The sequence below is a fragment of the Channa argus genome, chromosome 18 (genome assembly GCF_033026475.1).
Source record: "Channa argus isolate prfri chromosome 18, Channa argus male v1.0, whole genome shotgun sequence".
NCBI classification, from domain to species: domain Eukaryota; kingdom Metazoa; phylum Chordata; class Actinopteri; order Anabantiformes; family Channidae; genus Channa; species Channa argus.
The window spans coordinates 16534783-16547399 of NC_090214.1; the positions used below are offsets into that span (position 1 = coordinate 16534783).

Genomic DNA, 12617 nt, shown 5'->3' on the forward strand with positions numbered 1-12617 from the left:
CAAATACTTTCTGGTTTTCATAAAATAGTGTGTTACTTGCAATGAAAAATTGTGAAAACCAAAAACAATGAGACTTACTCATCCTTAACATCAAAGATGTGAAGGACAACATGATGAAAGCTGGAGACAGGATGAACAAAAGTCCCCTTCTTACTGGAGTCTTGCATCCTCCAAAAGCCAAACCACATGTAAAGACAGAGACCGTCCTTTATCCATTAGCCAATTCTTGCATCTTAAACAACACTACTTTCCCTTTAGCTCTATTCTGAACATCCATCTAACATACTGTGGCTGTGCCTTTTTTTTTTCTTCTTTTTTTTTTACACTGAGAAACTTTTTACTTTGTTTCATCTGTTCATTGAATCTCAGTTATGTGCTTTTTATATGGAAGATCAGAAAACATCAGCATTGCTCTGTGGAGGGCCACACACACAGGAAGAATTTGCCTCTGACTCAAAATACATATTTTGTCTTTTGTTTAATGGTTTTGCTTTTCATGTCTCCTTTTTTTTTTTTAACTTAAGTTGTAAGAAGGAAGAGATGACGAGATCCCCCCCCTAGTATCTGGTCTTGTGGTGGGTGCCAGGCCACAGCCATGCCCATTAGAATCAGACCCACCATTTGTCATGTCTGTGGGCTTGAACTCACTGACAATTCAGACCCACTCTCGATCACAAACACCACAACTCTCAAAGCAGCTGGAAGGAATTATACACAGGGGTTGAAGTGCATTTTACACTTTCTGTGACAATGGTGAGTGTTGTCTGGCTGCAGTTTTTAGCAGATAAAAGAGGTTATCATCACTGCTGACTCTCATTTTCCATTGTGTGGCTCAGTCTCTAACCCTCTGGCTTTCACACTGTCCCAGTGAAACCTCCCTGAGAATCCTAGAGCAAACCAACAACAGTCCTCCATTGTGTCTTAGTTTGCTTTAAAAATACATATAACACGTAAGTGTTAATGAGAGTCGAACACACTACTAGGTGTAAATGTTTTACAAGAAGTGGAACACAGGCTTAATAAGTTATAAATTAATGGCAACACTGATGTCATTTGACACTTTTTGGTAAATTGCATTTAAGGGTTGCTAAGAGACAAAAACACAAGACACACACACACACACACACGTAAGAAAGAGGGGGGAGAGTAGTGGACCTCAGTCTCTTTCCTGTGTGGCAGTAAGAAAGGTCTATTCCACTGCTCTGATCTTTGATGGACTTCACTGTACTCACTTCACATGACGTCATAGTTGCAGGGTTCTAATGACTGCACAAAGGAGCTGTGTTTAAGGTCCCAAGAGAGCGGTTAAGGCCCTTTAATGTCAATCAGCCCTTAAATGGATGGCAGAATTTTTTTAAACCAAAGCTGTCTCCAGGTACCAATTACAAACAGCTTTTCTCAGCACTGATAGTTTAAAGAAATGTAATAAATGTGGTTGTGCTTATTTAAAGGGTTAATACTCAGTTCCCTAGGCCATGCTATTAATTTGCTGTTAACTATACAAACAAATCCCCTGTATCTGTTTCATATTAAAACATTTTTGCTGCATTTTAGTGGCAATTCACTCGCCGTCAAAACATGCACAGGAAGTGTTTTATTAATTGTAAAAGTAAAAAAAGAAATACAATTAGCGAAGAAAAAGCCAGAGGCACTGAGTGTTTAGTTGTCTCGATAATATAGACGAATTGTTAGAACTTACCATTCAAATAGCATATTTCTTTTCTTGTGGCCTTACCTTTTGTGTCAAATATACCTTGGGCCATAATGTGAGAAGAGGTGGTATGTATATGCAATAACACGGGGACTGTGTGTGTTCTAGCTTGTGTGGGGGCCTCACAGGAAACAAGGCTTTCAGGAGATGGCAGCTATAAGGTATAGAAACAGTAACTTTAGGTGTAAGTTTCAGAGAGAGGAACCTTCTAATGGCGACTGTAGACATTGTGGTTTAAATGCCTTTGGGTTACACATTTATTTTAAAGCTTAAAATAATCCCCTTTAGGTCTTTAATTGTGTCTGGTGATGTGATCTTACTGCAACTCAACACTGTGTGTGGAAAGACACGTACACTGCGGCATGTCTGTGAAGTGTAATGACGCTTACTGTAAGACTAATTCTGTTTTTAATTCATTGCTAATACACCCGTAAAACATGAATGTGCTCCTAGAAAGTTGCACATACAGTAGTTCTCTTTCAACATAATGTGTTGTGTAGTAAAAGCAAAAAGCAACAAAAGCATAGGCTGGTGTTGGGACAGGACAATTGAGGAAAATGTGGGTGTACGATTATTTTGAAAAGTTGTTTTACATTGTTAAGGTAGAATATTGGGTTTGCTGCATTATGTTTTATTGAATATGCAGTGATTTACAGCTCGGTGTATACAGTATGCATCATACCAAGACATGTCATTGAAACAAAAAAGCTTGTGACTTGCGTCTACTGGATGTTACAAAATGGCAACACAAGTAAATGCTGTGCAGGAAATAGTCATAGTCTAAAAAAAATAAATTCAGTACTGGTTTGACACTGAAATACAGTTAGAATTACTGCTGTATTATTTGCCGTCTGACAAAGAAAACACCACGCAGTTAATTTTTATGTAGCATAGCAGAGAGAACTGGGAAACTATGATCTATGACTTGATGGTAATGGACACAGTAGAGAATTAATCACTGAATTGGCTTTTGTGTTGCCAATGAAAATACTTGAGGATCCATCTGATATGTTAGACCATGAACAGTGTTTTCAATGGGTTGCTGGAGGACACACCAGTGGGCAGTGGAAACGGTGGTGTAATACTGACAGGATGTTTTACAGTTGGAAAATGGAAATACTAATTGCTTATTTGACAATGGAAATGGACGGTCAGTTAACTGCTGTGGGACTTGCTAATGGATGCAGGAACCACTGAGTAGTTTTTCACTGAATGACAGACAGATGATATACATAAACATGATCGCACTCCAATACATTCCTATTGAATTATGCAGTGTCCAAACTGTAACAGATTACACATTGACCATGTTACCCTGCACCCAGTTGCATGGATGCAAACTGCTGACAACTGCAGACAAGCTTCACTTGATTTCAGGGTGTATATCCACTTTTAGCAAATGGCCATTGTCTGTTAAGGGTTTAAAATGTTGCTTATTAAACTTTGTAAACTATAATGATTTCAGTATTTGATTTTGATTCGAAGGGTGTTATGCTAGATGAGTACACAGTTACCACATGGGGAAATGAATAGGCCTTTCTAGTATAGATTGGCAACTATCTGTTAGTAATCTAGTTTGTTTTACTTACTAAGGGACCAATATTTATTAAAAGGTTGACAAAAACAATGCTAACACAAGCAGTTATATTTACATATATTGGAATAAATTGACACTTTATTGTCACTTGGCAAGATTATGTGCAATTGTTCCTCTCTGGGCCACATAGTAAAAAATGCATGACTGACTGTAGCTTATTACTAGATTAGAACAGAAGTTCGTGTCCCCATGTCTATGATAATATACAGTATGTTTTTTTAAATGACAAATTATTGAATGATGATCAGTTGGATGGTGCTGATTATCAAAAATAAATCTAAAGGTGCTTTCATACCTGGATTTTTACTTGTTTGTTTGTTTTTTTGAAGATCAGGGTGTTAAAAAGACACATTATTGTCTTTTAGTTGTAGTCCAAGTTGTTTTCACACTATTGTGCAGAAATATTAATTTGCTTTTTATTTTTATTCTTAGGTTAACAAAAACACGGGGGTTACACTTTACAAATAGTAATGTAATGGAATAACTTAACATAACTTAACTGGATTCTCTCTTGATAAGATTCAAGGTGAGTAGTCACTAATTATGTATTTTGCCGAAAGGATAGGTGCAGTAATATTATCAGAGCCAAACTGTATAGTGCTTTAGGGGGTGAATTAACACCTGTACTTTGCATGGTATGTGGCATTTTATGGATCATTACGTGCATATTATAATTTCTTCACTTTCTGACGGATAAGGAAAAATACTATGTTTATATGTTACCATGGTTACAAGGCATACACCAATTGTAAAATTCTGGGTCGATACCAATTAAATATTAGTTTGGCAGCTTATATTACTGACAGCTAACAAAAAATAACAGTATTTGCCATTGACAAATGCTTTTTTAAGTGTCAGTAAGTTGCTGTCTGTCAAAAGGCAAATGTACATAAATACCAATGTAAGAGCGACATAATGGTGCATCCCTAATTTACATGATGTAAATGGTAAATAGTCTGCACTTATATAGTGCTTTTCTACCTATTGGCAGTCAAAGCGCTTTACACGGCTTCTTGTTCACCCATTCACATTCACAATCACACACACACACTCATACACTGATGGGGGAGCTGCTATGCAGCTGGCCAACACTCACCGGGAGCAACTAAGTTGGGGTTCAGTTTCTTGCTCAAGGACACTTAAACATGTGACACGGTTGGTGAACAATCGCTCAACCTTCCTGCACCACAGTCGCCCACAGTCACTTATATCAGGTTCTAGACAATTTACATCTAGAAGTTACATTTAAAAAGAAGTTGAGTTGTTTGAATTGATGCTAAAACCACCTTAACATACTATCTGTCAAAAAAAATTGCCATTAGTCTGTTTTGCACTCACATCTCAAATGTACCACGGCTACTTGCAATTGTAAGGAGCCATCGTATTCAGGGCAGTTGCTTATTCCACACACGAAGATTGACAGCTTTCACAGCTTTCACACAAGCCCAAGTGAACAGCACCAAAAAGGCAAACATGCTGTTCTGTTAAACCAAATCAAACCAAACAATTTAAGTGTGAAAGTATCCTAAAATGTGTGATAATATTTCTAGGAATAAATAAATTAAAAGAAAAGGAAAGGTCCTGCAGCTTGTTGGTGTGAGAGGAGGCTGACTCCAGGGTTGTAAGAGCTGTTAGTATAAGGCAGTGCAGTGCCCACAAAAGCATCTCACACACACAAACACACACACACAAATCCAAAAGGGTACAGGCATGCATTCAGATAAAACAGAAACACACGCTCATGCATTCACGCATGAAATTCAGAAATGCATACACACATTCGACAGACACGGACACAAAAATTAAAAATACACATGCCCCAGACCCACAGTCCTATGCACAGAAACTGTCACGAAGAGGTGAAACGACAGCTGAAAGTCACTCTGCATATTCTCACTTCACTGCTGTAAGGCTCTCTGCCTCACACAGCTCTGATAGTCTTAATATCCTTTTTTCACTGTAACAAAAGTTTCTGTCAAAACAAACACACGCACACACAAGTGCCAGCAGTGCTTGCGATGATTCATTTTATCTGTTGTGGCACAGCATGGGGTGAGTGTTGGAACCCTCCGAGCTGTCAAGAATAATGTCTGCTACTCCTCAATTCTACCCGCTGGGAAAGAGTAGCGACTGTTTTACTGAGTGACAATAACCGTGGAGGTATTGTACAGTAAGGCATACTTAGCAAGGATTTATATGTTGTAACTAAAATCACTTTTAATGGTTAATAAATTATGTATGTATTCAGTTACAGGTCGTTAATAAACCATTAGAATGCATAAATTAAATATGTATTTTTAGTTGCCAAGTTAAATGCCGTGTGTGAGTGGATCTCTTTTGTTTTGTTTTATTCTTCTAACAGTCGAATAAGCACAAAGAGTATCTGGATCAAAAAGTGTTTATTAATACACATAGCATTTAACACCACAGACATAATGTCTTATTGTAACCTCAAACGCCTTTATAAATAACATTAAAAGGCAAGTTCACTTCACTCAACCTGCTTTCTGTTGGTCTAGTTTGGGAACACTTCCCTCTGGCCTTCCTCTTTTAAAATATCTCTTTACTTCTAGCTGAAATACTTCTTAGAAGGACAAAACTAATAATGTCTAAACTAATAAACTACTCCGGATGATGATGTCATCCGGAGGAGTTTAATATCCAAAATATCCAAGTTGCCTGGTAACAGAACAATGCACATTAATGTCTTTTTAGAAAAATGTGAGTTCATTTTAAACTAAAGCTTGTGTGGCATCTTGTATGTAGAACTTGCTGGCAAGTAAATTTATTCTTTCTCTTAATTTGAAAGACACCATAGGTCTTTGAGTGGTTGCTCTTGCCTGATTCAGCAGTATTAAATAACCTGAAATAAGCTCTAAAACAGGTTATATTTCTAACGTAAGAAAAATGTTTCAGTTTGATTAATCTTAGTATTGTTAAAGCTTCCTCAGTTAACACTGTCGAGTTGCTGATGCCCTTGAAACAGAGGCTAGCTATGGTTTCAGTGGATATTCCAGACAAGGAGAGACTAGTGCTTATGTTTTCTTGATTTTGAAACCAAATTTTACCCTCTGTACTTGGTGACTTTTTAATCATTCAAATTAGGCTGGTTGGTTAATGGCACATTTTCCTTCAGCGTGACAAACTCACAACCCGTGTTTATTTCTGCTTTATACTCAGTTGAAATTTACAGCTCCATGACACACCTATTTGTAGACGCCCCCTAAGTTCACCCACAAATACTCAAGGATAAACCACTGTGTGCACTGTGTGCATGCTCACGCCTGTGTGTCTGTTGATTTGTGCTTGTTTGTGAACTGTGTGCTCAAACAGGTGTCTCTGGAACTCGTAACAGTGCCGTAATTGATCCTCACTGTGAATATACCCTGAAGGCCACAGAAGAGCGGGCCCATTAACACACCTCCCTGTGTGAAACCCTATCCCTCATCTCTGCTGATACATGTCCAGATAAAACACACACACACAAATACACACACACACACACACACTGCGGGGAAAGTTCTTTTTCATTCCTTTGCCGAGATAAGTTTGCTTTTAGAAGGAAGTGATTGTCATGAGGTGTCAAAGGTTAAAGGTGACACAGGGTTATCATCTGGTGACATCATAGAACTGATCCCTGTCCTCACCTCACCTCAGGAGACGGCTAATTTGATGATGTCTCCTTTCAACAGGACATTTGAATCCACACACTTCCTTGCTCTTTTTTTAGTTTCAAGTAGTTGCAAGTAGAAAGTTGCAAAAATTAATCATTCTTACACAAAATGTGGTTTAGGGAGTGATACAGTCTGGGGAATGAGATTTATGACAGTCGATTGTAAAGTCGAATATCCTATTTCGGGCCGTGTTGTGTCACTTCATGAAGAAATTCTGTGAGGGTGTTTTGAAGGAACTGCAAAGATAACTTTCTGTGTACTAAGAAAAGGGGAAAAAAAGGAAGGTGCCCTTGAACTCGAAAGCAACTGAAGTTCCACATGAGGCTTGCGCATTGAGGAGTGGTGCACTAGGATTTGATGTCTCCTTTTGAAGTGTCTTTATGAGCAGAGTCTCTGCTCTGACTCGAGCTAAGCCCGTCTTAAGCAGAGGCCTCCACTGTCTATGCTCCTCTTCCCTTTCTCCTCCATGCACTCAAGGGACTACTCCTTTCTTTTTATTTCACCACCCTGCGTGTTGTCATAGCATACTAATAGTTTACAGGACCCGCTCTGCTGCAAAAATTGTTCTTTACATTCATTTGGACAGAGACTGACACCCGCTCAAAATAAACCAATTATGGATTCCTGTCATTCCTATTGCTAATTCATCAAATAAGAACTTTAACAATTTGTCTGAGTGAAGCTCCTTCCGGCTTTCCAAACTTCTTTTACCTGCTACTGAAATATCTTTCAGTTGTACAGAAAGCAAGGCATTCTAAGGTGTCACCTTTGTCTCTGTGAAGGTGTAGAAATGACAGCACAAGTAAACAGTTATCAACTTGCCTTTTAGCATATTGCCACAATGTCTTACCATAATAGAAAATACATTCTTCCGGTTTTTCTGCAAAACCACTTTAATTACCAAAACAAATCTTCTTTAATGTGTTTAAATTCTAGTCTATTCCATCAGTGTGGTGCAGCCAGGAGGTGCTACATAGGGCATAAAGTATCGCCTCATAGCACGGCAAGCTGTGATGCACTCTGTGCTCTGACACCAGTACATTATGGCCAGCATTAAATGTTTCCCATGCTCACCCCTGTCAACCACAACATTAAAAGTGCCAGGTGGCTGATAGGTGTACACCAGCTCTGTGCAGAATCTGACACCCGGAAGCAGACAGAGACCCCCACTGTACTGGATGTACCAATCGAATGTTCTCCAGAGTATGTTACATAACACCTGCGGCATATGAAACATTGTTATTCATGTGGGGCATTTCCAGCACTCATGCTGTACATTTCACTGCAGGGAATCTCATGTCCTCTATTTCAAGTCCTTAATGTTAAACATCCCTTGTTTGTTTCTGTGCCTTAGTTTGTACACATATGAGGGGGGAACCCGCTTTTTAAAGACAAAGACAACATGCAAGGAGACGATCGTCAAGGGGTTTCCCAAGACGATAGGGCTGTACACACAGCTGACATAACTCCCTGTGAAGGGTCACATGTGTGTGTTGGAGGGCGCATGTATTCTATTTCCAGAACTAGTTCTGAGCCACTTTAATCCCCCTGCCTTGCCTCCATCGCCACGGGCAGAAGGGAAAGAAAAGCCCCCAGCTTGCCCACCCCACCATGAGGGAGCAGTGTTTCTGAGATTGAGTTGCAGGTTTACTCAAAATAGATTGTGAGTGGAAGAGTCTTTTCTGTCAGGCAGACAGAGGGTTTGATAGACACAGTCTCAGCTGAGGAGACAGCTCTGTTAGTGCTGCGGTACAAGAGAAAACAGTAGACTCAGGCATTTAACTGAGGTAAGACCCTATGGTGTGTGTGTGTATGTCCCTGGGGGTGAGCATGCCAAGATGGGGGTGTTTGCACATGACACCAAAGCTGACCCAAAACAAATGATGCTGCTTTTTTGGTTCCTTTTTATCATTCTAAATCATCCTTTATGCTGCATGAAATGCTTTTTTAAGCATAATGCAGGATTTTATTAGCATAAACCTGACAATAATAATTGTTCTGGGACTCCTTTGTGTCATTTATTGTAAAACGCACAAGTGATACTTGCTTATTATTTTGTTTTCCTTTTGACATTATTTATAAAATATGACAAGGACAACTCTGCAGGATAGTAATATACGATTATTTTTGTCTCTCGCTCTCTGTTTTATATTAAGTGTGCATTTGTGTAAACAGAGTGTAAAGAGCAGGCCAGGGGTCAGTGTTAGGGTGTGAATTGAATATTTTCACATAGTGGGGGGGGTGGCTTTAACCTTTTCAACTCACCGAAGCCCCCACTGGATCTATCATTCAAACATTCAAACTCACATAAGCTTTAGTTTTGAAAATTCTAGTGTAGTCCCCTAGTCAGGTTTCCATGACACCACATATGTCACGCTGAATTCTGTGGAAATTTGTGTAAAATGATGCAGAAGGGATCTAGAATTTCCTATTTGATGTGGTGGTTAAGCGCCATGGTTTGGAATATATTTCACTTAAATGTAACCATGATACACTGTTGCTCCCAGCAAAAAAAGTACATGTCATTGCTGACATTTTTTTTCTAACTTTGAAGCCATTTAAGAGGAATCAAATGTTAGAGTGTAAAAGTTTCCATAGTCGAAATGAGATGCTGTGTATATCTTGTGTGCATGCCTGCGTGTATTATGTCATGCACTTTACACATGCATTATAGTTTCAGTCTGTACATTTTCAAGCTTGTGTTTTGGTACATTTATGCAGGTACGATCTGTATATTTGTATATACAGCACTTTATTGTGTACATAAGTGTGTGAAATCAGTAGCTTGACTTTTATTGCATATGGAAGTTTAACACTTCTTCAGGTGGTTTCAGAGACCCCCTGTGTATTCTGCTGCAACAGTGTTAGCTGTTTTTAAATGTGTCTCCTTAACTTTACCAAAGTCCCAAACAGGCTCTGCTTTCCTTGCAGTTTTTTACATTTTGTTCTTATTGATCGCCAACTTTTCAACTTCAGCCGAGCTTTACATTTCTTTTTCATGTTGTTTTCAGATTCCAGCCATTTCCACCAAAGTTTTTTTAATGCCAAGAATTAAAAATGTAAGTTACCAACTGTGGGTAGAATCACAATTCATCTTTTAATACATTTTATATCTGTCCTATGAATTGTTAACTGCACTAGTCCTTATTATTTATTATTTAAAAAGTCAGAAAATAGAGAATACACAATTTTGCTTGATAAATACTGTAACTGTTGTTGCATAGTCCCTTGTAGCAGGTGGGCCTGTACCTTCACACCAGGATACCAAAGACAACTTTTATTATGTTTCTTAAAGTACTTTGTACCACTGGGTTTCTGCTGTTTGCTGTTGTCCATATGTCCTGTTACAGTCATGTTTGTTGTGCTTTTTTTTCTTATATGCCATTACAAAAAAAGGGAATCTTTTAAAGTATCTCTATTCAATTACTTAAAATTAAATGCATTAAATATAATTTTAAAAAAATCAACTCATGCAGCCCTTAAATAATGAACAAACGTATATTACATGAAGTTGTGATTAACTTTATGTACTCTGGATTGGAGAAATTAATTATTAGCTGTAAGGCAATCTTTCTAACACACACACACACACACACACACACACAGAGCTGAGGATGACCAGTGATGTGAGACTATCATGTTGTTGTCATCTCTACAAGAGAAAAATAGCTCTTCTGTTTCATCGGTGCAGAGAGAGACAGGACTTAATTTGCCACAGAATGAGCTACATTTATAGCCCCCCCCCCCCCCCCCCCCCCCCCCCCCCCCCCGACCAAAAAAGTGTTTGTGCTGTCAGACATGTCACATAATATATGTGGTCACTTAATGAGAACATGTCTGCCTACACAAGCCCATGTGGCTACTCTCAAATCTCTGTTCTGTCTATCATCCCTCATTTGTGGGTGTGTTTGGAAGGAATCCATGTGTATATTCCATATACAGAAAGCATTCAGTCACCTTCACTTTCTGCACACTTTATTGTGTGGTAAATTACATTTTTGGTAAAACAGATAAAACTGTACTTTTTCCTCCATCAGTACACCAGTCTAGCTGACGGTTGCTTTTCTTTTCCAGTTTTTTCATGGCATGGTGCTAATGGGTAGCTAGCCTGTTCCATCCAGTACATTTAGTGTTTTAGGATAATTTATATCCTGCCCCCTAACGTTTAGCTCTCCTCAAAACAGCATGTAGCTTGTTATAATAATTAGTCTCCCATTGCCCTCCACTTTTAGCATAAGGCAAAGGGAGTTCACTTTCAGATTAATTTTATCAAAGCTCTTTTTTTTTCTGAGAGGGAGGCAGGCAGCAATTGAAGTAAAACTTAAGGCTGGCAGTGCACTGCTGCTAAAACAAATGCTGTCTCTTTATTCTGCTGTACTGTTAAATTTTGCAGTGGAGTTATGTTAGTGCTGAACATTTGGGAGCCAGCGGGGCTTGTTGAGAGCATGAATAAAAGAGTTCCTGGGGTGGAGTGGTGCAGGATCCTGCTGCGCCAGATTTAGATCTGAAACAGAGGGGAACAGGAGGGAGGAGAGAGACAGTGAGAGCAATGAAAGAGGGCAAAAGGAGCTGCTACTAGGGCTGCTGACCATCTGTATTGGGGATCAGAAATTTGAATGTGCTTTTAACTTTCTGGGTTTTACAAATTGTTCAGAACAATCTGCATGACATAACTCCACTCAGATTTAATATCCCATTGTGTATGTGTAATGAACCATTTCTCTTGAACAGATCTGGCCCTCCTTCAATAGTTCATGTCATCGGCTATAACTACAGCAAACTGGCCTAACTGTGTGATGGACTTGTGTAATGGTGTTGCGGGTTTTGAGTTCAGAGGGCCTGCTTTGTGACCTGTTGGCGTGTGTGTTTGTGTGTGTTGATGTTCCAGCTGAACTCTCCGATGAACTCGGTCAGCAGCACAGAGGACATTAAGCCCCCGCTGGGCCTCAATGGCGTGATGAAAGTTCCCGCCCAGCCCTCAGGCACGGTCCTGTCCCTCAGCAAACACATATGCACCATCTGTGGTGACCGCTCCTCAGGTGAGTGACATCAGACGAGTGTGAACACCTACTGCATGACCATTTGCACTGTACATACAGAAGCCATAGTACAAACACTGATGCCGAATCAACTGAAATGTACACAGTTACCCAAAATGTCAGTACATGGTTTATCAACATACTCTTATAGAGGCCTCTTCAAGAGTATTGGAATGACAAGGATGTTTAATTAGTGTTTGCTGTAAACTGAAGACATTTGTTTTTAGGATCAAAAGATGAATAAATGACAAAACATAAGAATTTCAGCTTTTATATTCTAGTGTTTATTGATTGATATATTAAACAACATTGAATATGTAAACTTTTGCAATAGATTTTACTATTTTTACCAAATGTCGTACCGTATGCTCCAATTTGACACTATTGAACTAAGTGTATGCAGCATTTAAGGTGGAATTATGGAGAATCTGAAAAGGCCTATTACGAGGCCTATTGGGTTCGGAATAAAGAAATATGTCATCTGGTAAAGTGGTGTATGCTGATGTGTTCTTAATAGTTTTTGGCCTATGGCATCAGTGAAAATGACTGAAGTGAGCAAATGAGTTTAATGAGTTCCTAAAACTTTGTTCCATAAC

General features: G+C 39.0%; 1 protein-coding gene across 9 annotated transcripts in view; it reads left to right on the top strand.

Annotated features, from left to right (window-relative positions):
• The window catches only part of rxraa (retinoid X receptor, alpha a), a 156395-nt gene that overhangs the window by 114328 nt on the left and 29450 nt on the right, over positions 1–12617 (top strand). For 7 of the 9 annotated variants that reach the window (XR_010911453.1, XR_010911452.1, XM_067483499.1 and 4 more), the window contains 2 exons: positions 9994–10041; positions 11871–12021. Coding sequence is in view for 7 of the 9 variants with exons in the window: in XM_067483499.1 (XP_067339600.1) it covers positions 9994–10041; positions 11871–12021 (199 nt within the window). In the remaining 2 variants the exon portion in view is untranslated. The remainder of the gene's footprint in view (positions 1–9993; positions 10042–11870; positions 12022–12617) is intronic. The other 2 variants (XM_067483502.1, XM_067483503.1) reach the window with 1 other exon arrangement.